This window comes from Vombatus ursinus, unplaced genomic scaffold (genome assembly GCF_900497805.2).
Source record: "Vombatus ursinus unplaced genomic scaffold, bare-nosed wombat genome assembly UNPS02014830.1, whole genome shotgun sequence".
In the NCBI taxonomy this organism is placed as follows: domain Eukaryota; kingdom Metazoa; phylum Chordata; class Mammalia; order Diprotodontia; family Vombatidae; genus Vombatus; species Vombatus ursinus.
In genome coordinates this window covers 28,311,419-28,332,926 of record NW_020954608.1, presented here as the reverse complement: position 1 = coordinate 28,332,926, position 21,508 = coordinate 28,311,419, and the positions used below count along the sequence as shown (strand labels likewise).

Here is a 21,508-nt window from a genome sequence, read left to right as displayed (position 1 = left end):
GGATTTGAGTTAATAGAGTTAGTTTTCAGAACATATTTAGGATTATTTTTCAGGGCATATATAGTTTGGTGAAAGATGAACCCTAACTTTCCATTAACCAGTATAATATATAACCTGTTTTATTTACTACTGTTCATGGAAATGAGTGAAATCTTATTTGGTATGTTTGTAGATTTTAAGGTTTTTATAGTTAACAAAGTGGTGCCATTCTTTTGGTAATGCTTCTAACAAGCAAAAAATTGAGAAAAATAGTGTTGTAGAATTTTAATACTGTTTAACATTTTACAGTGATGACACCAGTTTTTGCTGCTTTGTATTTATTATAAGCCCCATTACTTAGCTTCTTGTGAAAAACATGTAAGGAAATGTCTGCTAATAAACTCATACCTCATTGTTTTTGCTGAGTAAGAAATGCTGTCAGATCATGTGGCAATCAAAACCTGAGTAGATTGGTCCAATTTAAGACATTGGCCTGCGTTTGGTTAACAAGTCCGTTGTGTGCTTTGATTATGAGCCTTTGAAAATCTATACTGTGTGCTATATAACCATATTGAAAATGGTATAGCAATATTTTGTTGTAGATATTTATGCCGTAAACTGTCAAAAGTTTTACAATTTCTGGGGAATTAGGATAATTTCAGGCAAAATGTGAGTATATATTTTGAAATCATTGTCCATTTAGTTAGCTTAAATCCCCCTCCCCATATGGAATAAGCCCTTAGAAATCCACTGTTAAAATGGAATGAAAATTATATTCAGCAGAATTACATCAATTTACTTTTCATTTGCTCATAATAATTCTTGTCATGTTTTGCTGCTGACTAAAGCTATTTATTTTTCATCAGGAGTGTTCTCTTAGCCCCATGTCTCTCTTCTTACCTATTCCTTCAGGGGATTTAAGTTGCCAAATTAATGATATCACATTCATTTCCATGGCTACGGATCACAATTTTGCAAACATGGGATTAGAGTTTCGCTTCAGGACAAGCTGGGCTGTGAGAAGGGAATGCTATTTATCTTAAAGCAAGTACCTGAGCAGCAAAAGGGAGAAGAGAAATGGGGGTAAAGCATATTGTTTCATGTTTAAATAACCTTTTTTTTTCAGTTGTTTCTTTGGGAAAAATCTATCTTTAAAGATCAATTAATTAATTAAGATAATTAAACAAAACCTCTAAATGTGCTGTTTCAAAATTGGCTTAGAAATCACACAGTAACAATTAGAAAATTTTGTTCATCAGGTTTTCTAAACTTGCTAGATCCTAGCTGGAGTTTAATGATTAATGTAGCAATAACAAAAGCCTTATACTTTTAACTGTTTAGTAGTGGTGTAGGGAAAAATGTAAATTCCTTTGGGTAGATTTGTGTGCCTATGTTTTTCAATAAGGTTAAGAGTTTAAATAATTAGTTGATTTTGATGATAAAATCATCAAATGCCTGATCCTTAGTGATGATGTTTTTGGTACCTTTTAAATCAGTGGACTATGGATGAGGAATACATACATTTTTAGAAAATCTTTTCTTTTCTCACCTCTGATTCAGTTAGTTTGTATTCAGTCAGTACTTACTCTGCATGGCAAGTGGATAGAATGCTGGGTCTGGAGTCAGGAAGATTCATCTTTATGAGTTCAAATCTGGCCTCAGACACTTACTAGTTAATATGACTCTGGGCAAGTCACTTAATTGTTTGCCTCAGTTTCCTCACCTGTAAAATGAGCTAGAGTAAGCAAATCACTCCAATATCTTTGCCAAGAAAACCCCAAATGGGGTTATGCAGAGTTGGACACAGCTGAAAAACTAACAACTCACTCTGTACCATCCATGTTAACCAGCAGTTGCTCTGTTTTGTTTATAATTATAGCCATGAAGCTCATTTAGGTTTGAGTAACATGAAATCAGGAATACTTGAAGTATATGAAATTTATTTATACCTTAGCACTTCATGGATCTGTATGGGTACCATCAGTGCAGATTACAAACCTGCTATATACATCTTAGCAGAAAATTTCCTTGGCAGGAAAAATGCATTCTTACATGATAAGTCTCTGTAAATAGAGCTAGGCTTTGTTGTCCTTGAGCAACACACAAAAATCAGTCCATTGCTGGGCTCTTGTTTGAAGCCTTTCCAGCTTGGGTAGGACCCCAGGGTTTTTGCTTTGTTAGTGTAGCCTTTTAGAGCCCAGTCACCATCACACCATGAGGCATCTAAATAGAACTTGAAGACAGGGCTTAAATTGTAGAGTTGATTTTCCTTCAGAGCATCATATTATCACTGTTATGATGAGTATGTAAATTTTTTAAAGTATTTTTATTTTTACCATTTTCTTTTTATTTTCCTAGGGTTTGAAAAGATTAATGACCATTTGTCAGAAGCACTTCTCAACAGACCCATCAAAATGCGTGGAGTACAATGCACTATGACAACTCTTCTCTATAGGGCTATCGAGCAATAAGAAACTTAAGACCTGTGGCCTGTTGGGGAACTGCTACCAGGAATGGAGGAGAGAGAAAGAATCAAATTTTGGGAGCAGCTGTTTTCTACCAAATTCATTTCTTTGTTTTTTTAGAAAACTCTTTTTGGTTCTTGCATCAAATATGACAGCAGACTGTTGATTGTTGAATCATGTTTTGATTTTCAACAGTCTGAGTCAAGCACCACGGCCTATTTCCTGATGCTTTACGGACATAGCAATCCTCGAGGGATTCCTATTGGACATTTTCCTATTAGGTGTGGAAGTTGTTGGTAAATAATTAGAGGAAAACATTTGTGGTTGACTTGTAATTATTTCTGTAAGATATTATAATATTCATGTTATAATTATATTGATTTTATAGAGAAAAGCTTTTCTTCTTCAACAGCTACCCAAAAAATACAATATCCCTTGGTTACATTTGAATTTCTTAAATGTGTCTGATTTTTTTTTCTGACTTCCATTAGAGGTTTTGATTATTAATTTTGTGGCTCATTTGTTTTTCTTTGGTTTCTGATCTTGTTTTTCAGATTTTTCTTGGGTTTATAGAGAAGCTGAAATAATCAGGAAATGAATATTTTAAAAATTAAGGTGTATCTTTACTATGCAAATTTCTAAAGAAATTTAGTAATCTCTACATATGAGATTATGAATTAAAAGGTTCCCTATGGGAAATAGAATATCACAGCCAGAATATCACAGCCGAAAGAGTGATGAGGTTGTCTAGAATCTTGCCACACACTGTGAATTAGTCACATACTTGTGACTTTTTGCCACGTTCTACCAAGTAGCAGAGTGCACAGCAGATGGTGCTTTTGTTACCATGAGTGTTCACTTGATGACAGTATTTCCTACTTCCAAATTATCAGATAAGTAAGTACTTGCTCTTATTTCTCCCTGTGCACAGGTTACTCCCCCAAGGGACAGTGCTGTCCAGTCATTGTATGGAGTATGATATATCGCTGAATGTAGAAGAAAGAGAAGAATTGGTTAGTTTAGTGGATTGGGATGTCATTAATTAACTAGGTGAGGATTGTCTTTAAATAGGATGTCATTAATTAACTAGGTGAGGATTGTCAAGGTACTTTCATAAGCCATTGCTGGCTCCTTAATGGTTGTGGTATGAAGGGCCATAGGCACTTGGTCATAACTGGCTCCACATTCATTTAACTTAGAAGTGAGGAGAAAAGAGGTTTTATTGGGAATTAGAGAAGCCTAAATGCTTGAATGCAGGCACACATATTTGTATGGATTAACTCTGGCCAAGAGTTCTTAACCTTCTTTGTGTCATGGACTCCTTTGGAAATCTGGGGCAGGAGTGGGAGGGGTAGGGAGGAGGACACACAAACTCTCTCCAAAGGTTGTTATTAAATGCATGAAATAAAATAAGATTACAAAGAAAACCAATTATATTGAAATATAGTTACAAAAACGTATTTCAAAAAAAGGGACTCTTATTCTAAACTCTTGTTAAGGACTCTTGTTCTAAACACTTGAAGAGAATTGGCAATAACTTTAATATATAGATCAGTAAATGCTTATGAAGTACCTTTATACAGGTAAAGAAACTATGTATCATACTGGGGAAGATAGGTTTAGAAAAGATATGTCCCTACCCTGTGTGCAGTCTCTTAGTGGGTACCTATGATACAAAATATGACATAAGGACATTCGAAGAGCAAAAGAAGGTAATAAGTGGGTTTGCCCAAAAAAGGTTGGTTTTTATAGAAGGAATAAAGTGAGATTTCTTGAAGAATATATCATTTGACTTGATCTTTCAAGGATAGATAGGAATTCAGCAGGTAAAGAAGGAGAGGGAGAACATTCTAGATAGGGATCCAGATGAGCCACTGCATAGCTACCATAAAGTATTGAACATAATTGGCAGGCATGTACTTTCCCCCTTTTTTAGAGAGAAATGTGCTAGTTGTCCCTTTTTATTCCAATTAGGAAAATAGTTCTGTTGTTTTAAAAGTAATCTGTAGGACTTCCTGAGAGTATCCCTGCCAGGCTCAGTGATGGAATAGGGTTCATTGGAACCTAAATGAAAACACTAAACAGAAGGCAGTCTAGAAATAATGTTAATGATTTCAATCTTTGGGGAAAAATTAAGAAAACAAGTCTTAGCCACGAAAAAAAAAAGTTGAATGTTGGTGACAAAGGACAGTCCAGATCTTTCAGGAAGGCAGAAGAGAGTCTTGAGAAAACAAACCGAGGAAGGCAGCTGTCATTAATAATAAATCTTGATGATTTGCTGTGCACTGTGAACTCCTAGAAAGATTTGTGTGGAAGAGGAAATGTAATTTATATCAGCACAACTTACTTTTATTTGTAAGCCTTTCCTTTCTAGTGGCTTTCTGATCTACTCTAGCTCTTTAGGTTGACCTTGGTTTTGAACTGAAAAAATGATCAAAGAATACTGTTATTTCTTGTAGAACAAAGTGATAATTTATACTGAAAGTAAACATCCTGGGAATTATTGGAATAGTTCTTCAGTGACTTTCATGAGTAGATTTGAGTTCTTGGATTCTTATCACCATAATTTTACTCCTACACAAGCTTTTTGGTGATAGTAAAGGAAGTAGAGCTGTTTCTGTGAAAGTAGCCTGTTAATGGGGGTGCTGTGATCCCTTGGGTAATCTTTAAATAAATACATAGTGGCCTACGCCTCTCCTCTGAGCAACCTTTTCCTTCTCTCTGTCTGCCCCACCCCCCAACATACTTGTCCCGGTTGAGCGAGTCCCATGACAGAATAACTTTATCCCATAGAAATTTGTGGAATGGCACCATATTAGGATTCTTGAAACTGAAAAATACTTTCTCACGGCATATTTCTATAAGAATTTCCAGCTGTCCAAAGTGTGAGAGCCAGCACTAGTCCCTTGGGGGTTGCTATGGGAATACTGTTATGGCAACTGTTTTTCATCAGAGACTCTGCTGCAAGATTTGCTAGATTACAACCACAAGTTAGTATTTTAATGGTTAATAGTGGCTTCAAAATCTTTTTTGGAAAAGTAAAATAAATTGTGGTGGTGTGGGGTGATGAGGGTGAATACAAATATGGCTAAGCAACAGCAGCAGCTAGAGTAGGAGCCAAGCCCATTTCGCATTTTATCATTTGTTTTGTTTTTAATGTTTCACTAAAATATCAGATCATTGAAGGGCTGCATGTTTATTTTGATTTGTTCTCTTATCAAAAACTTTGTGACACTTTATAGGATGTGCTTAAACTAATCATTTTGTTGCTTAATTCAATTGTGCCATTTCTTTTTGTTTAGTCTCTTCTCTCTGTCCTCAGGCACCAGCTTTGAAATAATTGTCAGCCTTTTCTTATCTTGCTCTCCTCCAAGTATCCATGCTTTGGTTAGCACATACGCTTAGCCATATGTAGCGACAGAGGTGGTTTCCTTTTCATGAATGTTGTTGCTAATCTAAAATTCATTTACTGCACTTCCTGCAGAGAAGCTAAAATCAGCTGCACATGGCTGGGTCTCCTGACTCTTGCCCTTTGTGGTCCCCAGCCTGTTAACTTGCCAGGAGTGGGCCTCATGAAGCTAAAGTCTTTCCAACTCTACTTCATGGTTCTATGGTCCATTTAGGATTGTCTGGCCTCAGCAGAGATTTTTTTTTTAAGATTTAAAGCAGAGAAGAGGGTGATGTGAATCAAGAATGTGTTTTTTGATGCCCATTTTTATTTATTTGTATAGGTTTCTGTACTTGCAGCTCAGGAAAACTAGCAGTAGGTGGTATTTATTCTCTTTTCCTCTTTGCATTTGAACCAATAGACATTGAGATAAATATAATTACTATAGGCCCTAGACCAAGTAAAGTAAGAAACTGATCTGTTAAATAACCTCTAAATAGATTATCAGTTGGTGTGTGTGTGTGTGTGTGTGTGTGAGAGAGAGAGAGAGGGAGAGAGAGAGTGTGTGTGTGTAGGGGGAGGGGAGGTTATGTATGTGTATACACACATTTATATACATGTCAGCTTTTCTTTTTTGTTTTCATCGTTTTTGTCCCCACTACCTCAGGACTTCCCCCTGGGCTCTCATCTCTCTTTACATCCTCTCTCCATTGATCTCATCAGCTCCCATAGGTTTAATTAATATCTTCACACAGATGATTTCCAGAACTTATATATATATATTATATATATATATAAAATATATATATATATATATATATACACACACACACAGCCCCAGTCTTTCTCCTGAGCTCTAGTCTCATATCATCAGCTGCCAATTTAATATTTCCCATCGTGGTCATATAAGCATCACGACTTAGCCTATCTAAAACATAACTCATATATCTCTTCCCCCTCCCTACCTCCCTCCACACCTCCTCCTCCTGATCTTTCTTAGTTCTGTGGAGGGCACCCCTTGCTGTGCCCATACCCAGTCTTAATAACCTTGTAGTCACAATCGAATGGAACCCCCTTAAGAGCAGGGGATGTGTCATTTTTGCCTTTGTTTCCCTAGCAACCGCACAGTACCAGACACATAGTAAGTGCTTCATAAAGTTATTTATTGAACAGTTGTGGGATCACTTACCCATAACACTTTCTCATGCTCTGTATCCAGTTATTTGCCAAGTCTGGTCAGTTCTTATTCCTCCTTCTCCCTCTCCCTCCCGATACCTTTGACATCTTTTCATTTCACTCCCATGACCACCACCCTAGTTTTCAAGCCTTCAAAACCTCTCATCTGGACTATTGCAATAATTTGACTTCTTGCCTCAAATCTCCCCTCTCTCCTTTCCGTCCTCAACATTGTTCCAAAATAACTTAAGCAAATGCCATTCCCCTCTTCAAAAAGGCCTTCCCTCTTGTTTTAATAATATACTCTCCTCTCTCTTGTATAGCCCTTTTTAACCCAGCTGCAGTCTACCTTTCCAGGCTTATTACACATTATTCTCCCTGGATTCTACATTCAAACCTAACTGGCCTATTTATACTTTGTTCTGTGCATTATGTGAGATTCCATCTCATCTTCCTTTGCACAGACTGTCTCCCATGCTTAGAATCCACCCCTTCTTCACCTGAGCCTCTCAGAATGCAGTATTCCTTTAAAGCTTTTCCTGATCCCTACCATTACTATTGGCTGTTTTGTATTATAAATTTTTTATTTGCTTAGATATGTATATTTCTGCCCCATAAATTGTAAGTTCCTGGAGATAAGATATTTTTGTCATCTTCCTTCCAGAATCTAACAGATTGGTACATAGTAAGCATTTAATAAATGCTTGGTGATTGGTTATTTTTTCTAATAGGTTTTAGTTAAATAAAAATCAAGTGGTTTAGAACTTTTTAAATTCATTTTTCCTTGGAATCTTCCCTTTTTTCTTTTTTAGTAGCATCATGATAATGATGTAGTTGAAGCACCCCAAGTTTGAGAGTGAGAGGAAGTAGTGCAAAAAAAAAGATGTATTCTAAATTTTCATTAAAATTCAGCTTTAATAAAATTCTTATCTCATGTACTTTGATACCTTTCAAATCTGTGTCTGTGTGGCAGAAAGAGAAAGTGTTTGGAGTTCTGGGCTTTAAATTTAGGGTGAAGAGATGGAAAAAACATTTTTAGATTATAATTTGTATTGTTGGAGGAAATACTTCAATCTAATATTATGCATCTATTTAAATACTGAAGAATTGGTAAAGTATTGTGATGGTTTTTCTTAAAATCCAATAAATCTAGCTTTCTCCACCTTCCTGTGAAAAATGGTGCATTGTGCTTACCAACTACAGAAAAACCGCTAGCCAACATGGTTGCCAGGTCTTCTAGTACTAGGCAGGACAAGAGCAGGTAGGTACCTAAGAGAATTGTTTTTATAGCCTGAGGTTGAGATTTTAGATCACTTTATATTATTGGGGTCAGGGCAGGGGGGCAACTAACATTTGTTCTTTAGAATCAGAGTTTTATAGCTGGGTGCGGCCTTAGAGTTCCCCTAGTCAAATCTCCGTGTTTTACGGCATGGTATATTGAAGACTCCTTGATTTGAACTCAAAAAACCTGGTTCACAACTCTTTTCCCCCAACAATTATTAGCTCTATGGCCTTGGGCAAACTCTCTAGGCCTCAATTTTCTCATACAAGAATAGGGAAAATATTATACACTACCTACCTTACAAGTATTTATGAATAAAAGAACTTCATGAACCTTTGATTTGGTTAAAGAAGTTTACTGAGTATCTACAATTTGCTAGGCAATGTGCTAGGAGTTGATGACATAAAGGCAAAAGGAAAACCAATCCCTGTCTTTAAGGAGCTTATTTTCTACTAGGGGAAACAGCATACTTACAGATAACAGAATACTACGTAATTTGGAGAGGGAGAAAGCATTATCAACTATGGAAGGGGGTGGTTGTGGTGTAGTGTGGAGAAAGATGAAAAAGCTTCATAAGTAGCATTCAGTCTGGGCCTTGAATAGTTGTTTGCAAACTATGACCTTAGGATCAAATCTGGCCACTGTTTTTGTCTGGCACATGGGCTGCAAATGATTTTTTTAAAAAAATACGTGCAGTCATATAAAGCGTATTTCCATGTTAGTCATGTTGAGAGAGAAAACATAGACCAAAAAAACCCCAGTAAAAATAAAGAAAAAAATAGGCTTCAATCTGCATTCAGACTTCATCAGTTCTTTCTGTGGAGATGGATAGCATTTTTCATTATAAGTCCTTCAGAATTGTCTTGGATCATAGTATTGCTGAGAATAGCTAAGTCATTCACATTTGATCATCTTACAATATTGCTATTACTATGGACAATGTTCTCCCGGTTCTGCTCATTTCACTTTGCATCAGTTCATGTAAGTCCAGGTTTTTCTGAGAGCATCCTGCTCATCATTTCTTAGAGCACAATAATATTCCATCACAATCATACACAACAAGTTGTTTAGTATTTCCCCAATTGATGGACATCCCCTCAATTTCCAGTTCTTTACCATCACTAAAACAGCTATTGTAAAAATTTTTATACATGTAAGTCCTTTTCCTTTTTGTTTTTTATCTCTTTGGAATACAGACCTAGTAGTAGTATTGCTTGATTAAATACATGATTTAATAATCCTTTGGGTGTAGTTCCAAATTATTCTACAGAATAGTCGAATCAGTATACAACTTCACCAACAATGCATTAGTGTCTCAATTTTCCCACAGTCCCCTTCCAACATTTGTCATTTTCCTTTTCTGTCATATAAGCCATTTTGATAGGTAAGGGGTGGTAGCTCAGAGTTGTTTTAATTTGCATTTCTTTAATCAGTAGTGATTTAGAGCATTTTTCCATGTGATTATAGATAGCTTTGATTACTTTGTCTGAAAATGCCTGTTGATATCCCATTTATCAATTGAGGAATGACATAAGAATGGTTTTTACATTTTAAAATCAAACATATAAAATTTAAAGTAAAAAATTTGATTTAAATTAATTTAAAAACATAACTATTCTTAGCCCTTGGGCTGTACAGACACAGTAGCCTGACTTGGCCCCCAGGTCTTTAGTTTGCTGATCCCTGGTCTTGAAGAAAAAGATGAGAAATCTGAGTAGAGACTGGAGGAGGAACAGCTGCTAGCAGTCCAGTTTAGCTGGCAGGGAACTAACTTTGGAGTAAGGGGGACCTGAATTTATACCGTGTCTCAGATACTGTAGACCCTGGGCAAATCACTTAACCTCTCTGGTCACCAGTTTCTTCATTTATAAACCCTTTGTTGTTATTCTTCTCAAAGAAGACCAAAGACATCACAAGGGTATTGTTAATTGGATTTAAGTGAGATGGAGCTACACAGTCATCAGCCTCACTTTCTCTTCCAGAGTCATGGAAGTCCAGTGGCAAGACAAAAGTCAAGACGACTGGTGGTGGCCCAGGATGCAGTGAGTGACCTTGGCCTTTCTAAATTAAGGTCTTTCCCAGGTCTCAGCTTGTCCAAGGCAAGGCCTATTCAATGATTAAGGGCTCGGTAAGAAAACATTTGCTATTTACACTCATTCTAAGCTGTCAAAATCTAAACTGAGCCACATCGGCATGGGGACTATTATTACCCATTAAATGAAAACCAGAGGGATTTGAGTTTTAAGGCATAGTCAAATAGCTCCATTTGAAATACAATGGACTTTTTTTTAGCCCTGTTTTTCCAGTGCTGTATTTCAAGAAATCATAAATGAAAACTCTATAGGACCAAAAGTTAATTGTCTAGGTTTTACATATATGTATATATATATAAATAAATATATACATATATATAAAATGGGTTGTGGGCAGCACAGCTGCTACTTCACAGCTCTCTATATTTCAGTGCCCTGGTATAGGTCTGGGAGTATTCCTTCTTCCAGTGTACATCCTCTCTCTGGGTGCTGGAGTGCTGTCCTGGAGCATGCTTTTGGCCTAACCCCATCCCAGTGTCTGTTGACCTCCCTCTGTGTCTCCTTATGTCCAGCAGGGCTAGACTAATGATTCATTGTGACTTTTTCTGGATTTCCCCATTAGGATTCTGTTTGGTGTTTTTTTTGGATCTGTTTAGAAGAGTGCGTGGAGGGGAGCCCACCAAGTACTTTCTATCACTCCACCATCTTGACTCTGCCTCTTCTGGTCTCTTCTAGTCTGTGTTTGGACATGAAATCTTTCCTTATGCAAAGATCTGAAAGGTAATTTCCTTGCTCGTCTAATTTGTGTTACTACCTTTTATGTCTAAGTCTTGTATCAATTTGTAACTCATCTTAGCATATGGTGTGACATGTTGGTCTATGCCTAATTTCTGCCAGATTACTTTCTAGTTTTCCCAATAGTTTTTGACATAGAGTGAGTTCTTATACAAGTATATGTATTTTTAAAAATTTCTTGAATTCTAGACTACTGTGTTTATATGCTTACATATATTGTTTATCTAATATGCTCCACTGATTGACCTCTCTGTTTTTTAACTGTACCATATCTTTTTGATGGTTACTATTTTGTAGTATAGTTTGATATCTGATACTCCTAGTTACATCCCACTTTTTTTCATTATTTCTCCTAAGATTCTTGACCTTTTTGTTTTTCCAGCTGAGTTTTATTATTTTTTTCTTGCTCTATAAAATAATGTTTTGGTTGTTGGATTGGTATGGCACTGAATAAATAAATTAATTTAGTTAGTGTTGCTGTTTGTATTTGCTCAGCTTATCCATGAACAATTAATATTTCTCCATTTGACTCTGTCTTTACTTCTGTAAAGGGTATTTTGTAGTTGTGTTTCTTTTCTTTCTGTTGGCAGTTAGACTTCTAGATATATTCAATAGTTATTTACTTGAATATCTTTCTTATTTTTTCATGATGATTTTGTTGATAACATATGGAAATGCTGATGGTTGTGGGTTCACTAATAATTATATTTATGTAGCTTTACTTTTTTAAAGCTGTTGGTCTTTGACTGTCACCTCCCTTGACATGCCCTCCTGATCCTCACAATATCCCTGTGATGTAAGTGGCATGAGTTTTTCCCCCTTTTGCAGATGAGAATAATAATAAGGCTTAGGAAACTTGTGACTTAACCAAACTAGTTTACAGCAGAATTGGGATTCAAATCACCGTATGTTCTTTCTACTGTGTGATCATGCCTACTTAATACACAAAGATAACCTCTGTCCCAGTTATCAAGGGACTTCATGCCAAAATTGTGCCAAATAATGCTTTAAAAAGCCTATGAAAAACTATTGTAAGTGATCTCTTCCATTATAGACCTGCACAAAGAGTTAGCCAGAAGCCCCCAGGTAATAGGAAAGGGGGCCCCTCAAGCAAAGCGAGCCCTAGCACATCAGAGATGGAGCGTGTGGAGCCAGAAGAACTCTTATGTGAAGAAGCAGCAAAAGTGGAAGGCTGCCCTGAGAAAGCCCCAGAGTGGACACCTTAGGAGTCCCAGAGAGTAGCAGCAGGCAGAGACTAGTGACCAGGAGGGTGCCACAACCTTGAGACCAGGGCAGCCCAGCACTAGGAGCTTTGGGGTACCTAATACTGTGTCGTGAGATGACAGAACAGTGATGGTCCTGCCTCCTGAAACTTAAAGATCTGCAGAGAGAGGTACCAAGCCCAGGAGGTATAGCTCAGTACAAGGACCCAGGATGACATCAAATGGATCTGACCATCCCACCCGAAAATACAGTAAGAGGTGGAGTCTGGACCTAGCATAAAGCCTTAAATCAGGAGTTAAAGATAAGTAAAACAAAGAAAACTGACTAGTATCAAAAATTATTGCAAATCTAACTCTGAAACAATTGTAAGGAGAGACTCAAGGGGGAAAAATGTATATTCCACAAGGGCCTACATAAGTACATGAGTATAAGGAGTTAAAGCATGAGGTAAAAAATGAAGTAAAAGCCCTGGAAGAAGGAATTGAAAGGAGAATGAGTAACTTAGAAGGGAAAGTGGTCAACTTTGCCCTAAAAGTGGACCCCCTGAAAACTAGAATAAAACAAACAGAAAGCAATGACTCCATGAAACTTGAAGAAATATTGCAACAAAATCAAAAGATTGTAAAAATAGGAAATTATATTTAATATGAAAAACTACCTTGGAAAGCAGGTAGCTGCTTTAACAATCATTAGATTCTCTGAAAACCATGAGTTTTTTTTTTTAAGCCTGGCTTCTATATTTCAAGAAAATATAAATGAAAACTGCCTAGTTCTCTTATAACCAGAGGACACAATGAAGGACGATTCCCACCAAATCTCCTCTGAAAGGAACTTCAAAGGGAAAAGTCCTAGAAATGTCACAGCCAATATCCAGAGCTCTTAAATCAAAGAAAAATTACTGCAAGCATCCAGGCAAAATCATTTCAACTATCAAGTAATTACAATCAGGATCATACAAGACCTGGCACATTTCACTATAAATGAGAGAAGATCTTAGAATACAACATTCCAAAATACAAAAGATACAGCTTTACAGCCAAAAACAACTTACCTTGCAAAGCTGAGCATAATCATACAGGGGAAAAAATGTGCCTTTAATTCAGTAGAGGACCTTTATGAATTTCTGATGAAAAGATTAGAACGAAATAGGAGCTTTGAAATATAAAAATGAATCATGAGAAATCTAGAAAGTTAAATTTATTTGAGCAATTGGAAAGGGCTGTTTGATGATGTAGACCTGTACTAATATTCTAGTAGGAAAAGAAACAAATGCCTTTTCACAACCTTAATGGTTTTGAAGAGTATTGGGGAAATTAAATAAGAAAGAGGTCTTGAGTATGAATTGCTTCTGTTCTGAGGATTTTAAAGGGGGAAAGAAAAGGGAGCGTTAACAGGAATTACACTAGTGTGAGAAAAAAATAAAAGGTTATGTAGCTTGCTATTTCTTATAATTGAGTGTGCGTGAGGAAGAGAATAAAAACATGGAGAATAGAGCAGGGGGATGGGCATCAGATTAACCTCACCCTTATTGGAAATGGACAAATTAAGGTTGAACACAGACATTTTGGCATTAAAATACATCAAATTCAACAAGAAACAAGGATAGGGACAGTTTGGGATTAAGAAGGAAGATAATATGAGGAAGGGGATAGTTACAAACAAAGCAAACTTCCAGATCTTGAAAGGGACATTAAAAGGAGGGGGAGAAGAAAAGCAAAGAACTAGAATCTAATTAGATAACTTAGATCAAAGGTGTCAGACACATGTTCCACAACACTCATGTAGCCTGAACCAGATTAAAATGTAATTGGGAAATATTTAACAAAATAAAGAAAAGTACAAAAAAAAATTACTGTTAATATGTGGTTTTCTAAGCTAGTATGTGGCCCACAGGAATCCTTATGTACAATTTAGTGACTTTTTGTCTTTATTTGAGCTTGACACCACTCCTTCATATTGCCTCTTAGACAATATGGGAATGGCGGAACGAATTATGGTTTGTGAATGTAAAATATTTTTGAGCCATAAGAAATTATGAGATGTTTTCAGAGATGCCCAGGTAGTATAAACTTACAGCATCAGAGAACAATTTATACAAGGACAGCAACATTGTTCAAAACAAAACAGAACCTGACAAACTTAATAACTCTGATCAAAAACAATAGCTAACCATGTCTCTGGAGGACCAGTGATGATGTATTGTGTTACCCACATGCTGACAGGTGATGGACGAAAGGTGTAAACATACATTTTTGGACATTGTCACTATGCAGAAAAAAATTCAGAAAAAAGCACAAAGGAGGACAGTTTTGAAAGTAATATGTGGAATTTATTATTGTTGTTCAGTTGTGTACTACTCTTCATGACCCCATTTGGAGTTTTCTTGACAAGAATATTAGAGTGATTTGCCATTGCCTTCTCCAGCTCATTTTACAGAGGAGGAACTGAGGCAAACGGGATTAAGTGATTTGCCCAAAGTCACACAGCTAGTATATGTCTGAGGCTGGATTTGAACTCATGTAGATGTGTCTTCCTGACTCCAGGGCAGGCACTCCATCCCACTGCGACACCTCGCTGCCATTGAATTTTTTATATATACTTTTAAAAAGAGCAAGTTATATGAAATAGAGATTCATAGTTCCACCTAGTGTCATCTTTTTGTGTGCTGCTTTGTGTATGGAAATGTCCTTTTTGGGAGTGTCTTAGTTTAGAATTTTTTTTTTTTGATTAAAAAAAAGGCTATCAATATTGAAGAAAGTAAGTATTTTGCATTAGTGGAGTCAATTGTGTGTAAAGATTTATTTCGCTTCTCCTTGAAGTTCCATTAGGAGATGAGAGGAACAGAAAGATATGCCCTTCACTGCCCCATCTTCTAGAAGTTCCTTCTGATGCTATGTGAGGATCAAATAACTAACTTGCAGGCATTGCCTTCCATATGCAGAAAGAAGCAGATAAACAAGAATAACTTAACTTTACATAAAGGCAGGCTCTGACTTGCCTTCTGTTTCACATTTATTATAGAAAAAGCTTCTGGATTCCTTCCCAAAGGTGGAGTATCATGACAACTTAGGCCAAGTAAAAGTATGCACCTGAATCTAAGCATAGTTAACTATGCAGGGATAATTTTTTTTTAATTTCCAAGTGATGATTCATTTTTTCTTTCAAGACCAGAGGTCCTGTGGCAAGAAGGAACTTGTTTTTTTAAGTTCATCCTTTGACATCCATGTAGGAGCATACCAAGTCATTTTAGTAGGGTGTTACTTTGTCCCCAAGTTGTAGTTGGTAATCAAATTTTGAGCTGGGGTAATGGAAAGAAGTGATTAGAGTCATAGCTAGAAAGGACTTTAGAGATTATTTAATCCAATCCCTTCATCTTTCAGATGAGGAAACTGTTCAGAGGTAAAGTGACTTGCTCTAATTCATTCCCTTCATTGTCCCACTCTAAAGCTATTCGCATCTTCTACTATGCTCTCTGGAATATCTGCTCCATAGGTAACAAATTTGATTTCATCTAAAATATTTTCCTTTCCTGCTACTTCCATCTTCTGGACTAAAACTGGGTTCTCTCCTGGTGATACAACCACCCTAACCATGCTTTCTATCCAGCACTTGTACTTTCATACCTTCCCCCTTACTCACTGCCTGAGGTGGGGTAGTTGCCCTTACTCGGCATTATTACTTTCACCTGTAATGAAATCCTTCTACCACCACCTTTCAGTAGCTTCTCCTCCTTTGAATCCTTTCACTCAATCTATATCCACCCCCAGTCACAATTCTGGCAGCTGTTGTCTGCTGACCTGTAGATCACTTCTTTCTTCAATGAGTTCAGTGCCTGGCTCACAATCTATTTCTCCTCCCCAACATCTACCTTCATACTAGGGGACTCAACATACATATTGAGCCTCCCTCAAACACCCTAAACTCCCTGTTCCTCAATTTATTCATTTCTTATGACCTACTCTTCCACCTCACCCCAGCTAAACTCAATACCCTTATTCTTGTTATTACTCATGAATTCACTAGTTTCATGTACATGAACTCTTGAAATTCCCTCAATCTGATCACCATCAGTTGTTATTCCATCTCTCCCTTTGCTTTACCTCAGACTCCATTTTTTGTTCTCACCATGACCTCCAGTCCCTAAATCTTTCAGTTCTTTCATAGGTCATCACCCCTGCACTGTCTAAACTCTCCTCCCTTCCCCATCTTTACGCCTTGGTGAACCAGTTCAATTCTACCATCCTCTTCTCTTAAATTACTTGTCCTCTTATCGTTTCACTGACCTTGCCCCACCAAGCCTCAGCCTTGGATTACTTGCACCCTCTTCCTTCACTGCTCCTCAAATAATCTTGAACTAAGTTGGAGAAATTAAAAAAAAAAACCAAAACCAACTGTGGTGACTGACAATATAAATTTGTGTAATGTAATCTCAATTGGGCCCTCACTGCAACAAGACAATATTTTTTATACTTCTCTAGTTGACTCACTGTGCCGTTCACCATCTTTTCTTTTTCCAAACCTTTTCATCCTTTCTCAAATCTCAAATGGCTTGTCTCCTACCACCACTCTGCTGAGAACTTTGTCTCATTTCACTGAAAACATTGAGACCATTCTCTGAGAGCTCCCTTTTACTCTCATCTAGGTCTGTGAGCTCCACCCAAATGTTTAGTATAAAGATGCTCCTTTCTCCTTCATCTCCTCTGTTCAGGTAAGCCTCTACTCACCCTGTCTGCTTTTGCTTTTGCTCATCCGACTCCTCTAAGATGTACTCAATAAAGGATTGTAACCAATAAAAGAGATGTGCCAGTGTGAGGACTCTCTCTCTCTCTGGAGCAAGTCCTAAGAGGAAGACAATATCTGGATCTTCATCTAGATTATACCTATCAGGATATTATCCATGGGTTTCCTTAAGGCTCTGTTCTGGACCCTGTCTTCTCCCTCTACATGATTTCGTTTGGTGATTTTATTCAGTCATAGGTTCAATCATAATCTCTGTGCTGCTTGTTAAATTTCCTTATTCAGGCCTAACCTCTCTCCTGACCTCTAGACTTACATCTTTGCCTTTTGGATGTCTTGAAGTGGTTATCCCATAGACAATTTAAACTCATCATGCTCAAAACTGAACTTATTCCCTTATTTCCTCCTCATAATCTCCCTCCCATCTGAATTTCTCCTTTGCAAGGGGTTTTCGCTGTTGTTTGATTGATATATTTTTATTTTTTACATTCTTTTCTGAGTTCCGACTTCTCTCCCTCCCTCCAGAGCTTCTCCCTACCCATTCAGAAGGTAAGCAATATGATATCAGTTGTACGTGAGGTCACACAAAACATATTTCTGTATTAACTATGCTGCAAAAACAAACAAACAATAAACAAAAAAATAAAGCAAGAAAAATAAAGAAAGAGGAAAAAAGTATGCTTCAGTCTGAATTCAAAGTTCATCAGTTCTCTCTGGAGCTGCATAGCATTTTTCATCATGGGTCCTTTGGAATTGTCTTGGATCACTGTCTTCATTAGAGCAGCAAAGTCTTTCATAGCTGATCATTAAAACATTGCTATTACCATGTACAATGTTCTCCTGGTTCTTTGCATGGATTCTTACAAGTTTTCCGAGATTTTTCTGAAACCATCTTGCCTGTCATTTCTTATAGCACAATAGTATTCCATCACAGTCTTATACTACAACTTGTTCATTCATTCCCCAAATTGATGGGGCACCCCTTCAATGTCCAGTTCTTTGCCACCACAAAAAGAAATGCTACAAATAAGTCCTTTTCCCTTTTTGTTGATCTCTTTGGGATGCAGACCTAGTAGTGGTATTGCTGGGTCAAAGAGTATGCACAGTTTGATTGCCCTTTGGGTATAGCTCCAAATTGTTTTCTAGAATGGTTGGGCACAGTTTCACCAATAGTGCATTAGCGTCTCTCTTTTTCCACACCCTCTCCAGCATTTGTCATTTTCCTTTTCTATTAGCTAATCTCATACTTGTGTAGTGGTACCTCAGAATTGTTTTAATTTACATTTCTCTGATCAGTAATGGTTCAGAGCATTTTCCTCATGTGACTTTGATTTCTTCTTCTGAAAACTGCCTGTTCATATCCTTTGACCATTTATTCACTGGGGAATTGCTTTTATTTTAATAAATTTGGCTCAATTCCCTGTATGTTCAAGGAATTGGGCCTTTATCAGAGAAACTTGATGTAAAAAATTTCCCCCAGTTTCTTGCTTTTCTTATAATTTGGCTGCATTGATTTTGTTTGTGTAAAACTTTTAAAATTTCATATAATCAAAATTATCCACTTTTCTTCCTAAGACCCTATCTCTTATTTGGTCATAAAGTCTTCCTTTATCCATAGATCTGATGGGTACATTTTTCCATAATCCCATAATTTACTTATGATACCATTCTTTACGTCTAAATCATTTACTCATTTTGACCTTAATTTGGTATGTGGTGTGAGTTTCCACCAAACTGCTTTCTAATTTTCCCAGCAATTTTTGCCATGTGGTAAGTTCTCATCCCAAAAACTTGGATTTTTGGTTTTATCCAACACTTGATTATTATGGTCATTTACTACTGTGTTTTATGTATCCAGTCTATTCCACTGATCCACCACTCTATTTCTTAGCCAATACTGGATTGTTTTTTATGATTCCTGCTTTGTAATGTAGTTTGAAATATAGTACTGCAAAGGTGGCCTTCCTTCACATTTTTATTTGTTAATTCCCTTGGTATTCTTTACCTTTTGTTCTTTTAGATGAATTTTAAATTATTTTTCCTAGCTCTATAAAATAATTCTTTGGTAGTTTGATTGGTATGGTGGTACAGAATAAATAAATTAATTTAGGTAGAATTGTCATTTTTATTACATTGGCTTAGCTTACCCATGAGCAATTAATATTTTTCTAGTTGTTTAGATATGATTTTATTTGTGTAAAAAGTGTTTTGTAAATGTGTTCATGTAGTCCCTGGGTTTGTCTTGGCAGGTAGACTCCCAAGTGTTTTAAGTTTTTGTTTTTTTTTAAGGCAACTGGGGTTAAGTGACTTGCCCAGGGTCACACAGCTAGTAAGTGTAAAGTGTTGGTCTGAGGCCGGATTTGTACTCGAGTCCTCCTGACTTCAGGGCCGATGCTCTATCCACTGCACCACCTAGCTGCCCCTCCAAGTGTTTTATATTGTCTACAGTTATTTTAAATTTAATTTCTCTTTCTATCTTTTCCTGCTGGGTTGGTTTGTTTTTTTTGTTTGTTTTTTTTGTTTTGTTTTTGGCAATATGTAGGAATGCTGATGATTTATGTGGGTTTATTTTATATCCCGCAACTTTGCTGAAGATGTTAATTATTTTAAATAGTTTTTTTAGTTGAGTCTCTAGAGTTCTTTAAATATAACATCATATTTTGTGCAAAGAGTAATCATTTTGTTTCCTTTTTGCCAATGTTTATTCCTTCGATTTCTTTTTCTTGTCTTGCAGCTATAGCTAGCGTTCCTAATAACAATATTGAATAGTGGTGATAATGGACATTCATGCTTCACCCCCAATCTTACTGGGAAGACTTCTCATTTATTTCCATTACAGATAATGCTTGCTCTTGACTTCAGATAGTACTTATTTTTAAAAAGGCTCCATTTATCCTTGTGCTTTCCAGTGTTTTTTATTTTTAAATAGGAATGGGTGTTGTATCATGTCATAAGCTTTTTCTGAATCTATTGAGATAATCATGTTATTTTTGTTATTGATACATTGATTATACTTACAGATTCCTAATATGGAACGAGCTCTGCATTCTTGGTATAAACCTCACCTGGTTATAGTGTTGTGACATGTTGCTAATTTTTGCATTGATATTCATTAGAGAAATTTGCCTATAGTTTTCTTTCTCTGATTTTGCTCTCCTTGATTTAGGTATCAAAACCATGTTTGTGTCATAAAAGAAAATTGGTGTAGGACTCCTATTTTTTCAAATAGTTTATAGAGTATTGAGATTATTTGTTCCTTAAATGTTTGGAAGATTTCACTTGTAAATTTAGCTGGTCCTGGAGATTTTTTCTTAGGGAGCTCATTGATGGCTTGTTCAATTTCTTTTTCTAAGATAACCATTATTTAAGTATTGTGTTTCCTGTTCTGTAATGTGGGCAGTTTATATTTTTGTAAATGTTTATCCATTTCCCTTAGATTGTAAATTTTACAGGCATATAATTTTACAGGCAAAATAACTCCTAATAATTGCTTTAATTTCATCTTTATTGGTGGTGCATTCACCCTTTTTATTGTTCATATTGGTAATTTGTTTTTCTGCTTTTTTTTATTCAAATAAAACATTGCTTTATTTAATTGTCTCCCCCCACACCATAAAATCAGCTCCTACTTCTGTTTATTAATTTAATGGTTTTCTTACTTTCGATTTTATTAACTTCACCTTTGATTTTCAGGATTTCCATTTTGGTGTTTAATTGGGGATTTTCAATGTTTTTTTCCTGTCTAGTTTCTCAAAATTGAATGCCTCATTCATTCATCTGTTCTTTCTCAATTTTATTGATGCAAGCATTTAGAGGTAGAAATTTTCTCCTAAGTTCTGCTTTGTCTGCATCCCACAAATTTTGCTATGTTGTCTCATTGATGTCATTCTCTTTAATGAAATTATTGATTGTTGCTGTGATTTGTTCTTTGACCTACTTATTCTTTAGGATTAGATTATTTAGTTTCCAATTAATGTTTAATCTATGCTTCCATAGCCCTTTATTGAATGTAATTTTTATTGTGGTATGTTCTGAAAACAGTGATTTAATATTTCTGCATTCCTGCATTTGTTTGTGAGTTTTTAATGCCCTAATAACATTGTTAGTTTTTGTAAAGGTGCCATGTACAGCTCAGAAAAACTCCTTTTCATTTTCCATTCATTTTTCTTCAGAGGTCTATCATATAAAACTTTTCTAAAATTCTATTCATCTCCTTAACTTCTTCCTTATTTATTTTATGGTTAGATTTAACTAGCTCTGGGAGGGTAAGTTGATGTTCCCCACTAGTATAATTTTACTATTTCCTCTTGTAATTCATTTAACTTTTCCTTTAAGAATTTGGATGCTGTGCCATTTGGTACCAATATGTTTAGTTTAAGTTCAACTGAATGTGTTTTTCCATTTTCCTGAAGGGGGCTGATTGATTCTT

At 36.2% G+C, this 21,508-nt stretch overlaps 1 protein-coding gene and 1 long non-coding RNA gene across 2 annotated transcripts in view; both read left to right on the top strand.

Annotated features, from left to right (window-relative positions):
• PRPF18 (pre-mRNA processing factor 18) overlaps positions 1-2,894 on the top strand; it is a 58,431-nt gene extending 55,537 nt beyond the window's left edge. Inside the window, exon 10 of the mRNA XM_027838514.1 lies at positions 2,338-2,894. Coding sequence (XP_027694315.1) covers positions 2,338-2,418 — 81 coding nt within the window. The 3' untranslated portion in view covers positions 2,419-2,894. The remainder of the gene's footprint in view (positions 1-2,337) is intronic.
• Positions 2,895-10,309: 7,415 nt separating this feature from the next.
• The window catches only part of LOC114025210, a 12,717-nt gene continuing 1,518 nt past the window's right edge, over positions 10,310-21,508 (top strand). The window contains exons 1-2 of the long non-coding RNA XR_003567008.1: positions 10,310-10,418; positions 10,946-11,103. This is a non-coding gene — a long non-coding RNA (uncharacterized LOC114025210). The remainder of the gene's footprint in view (positions 10,419-10,945; positions 11,104-21,508) is intronic.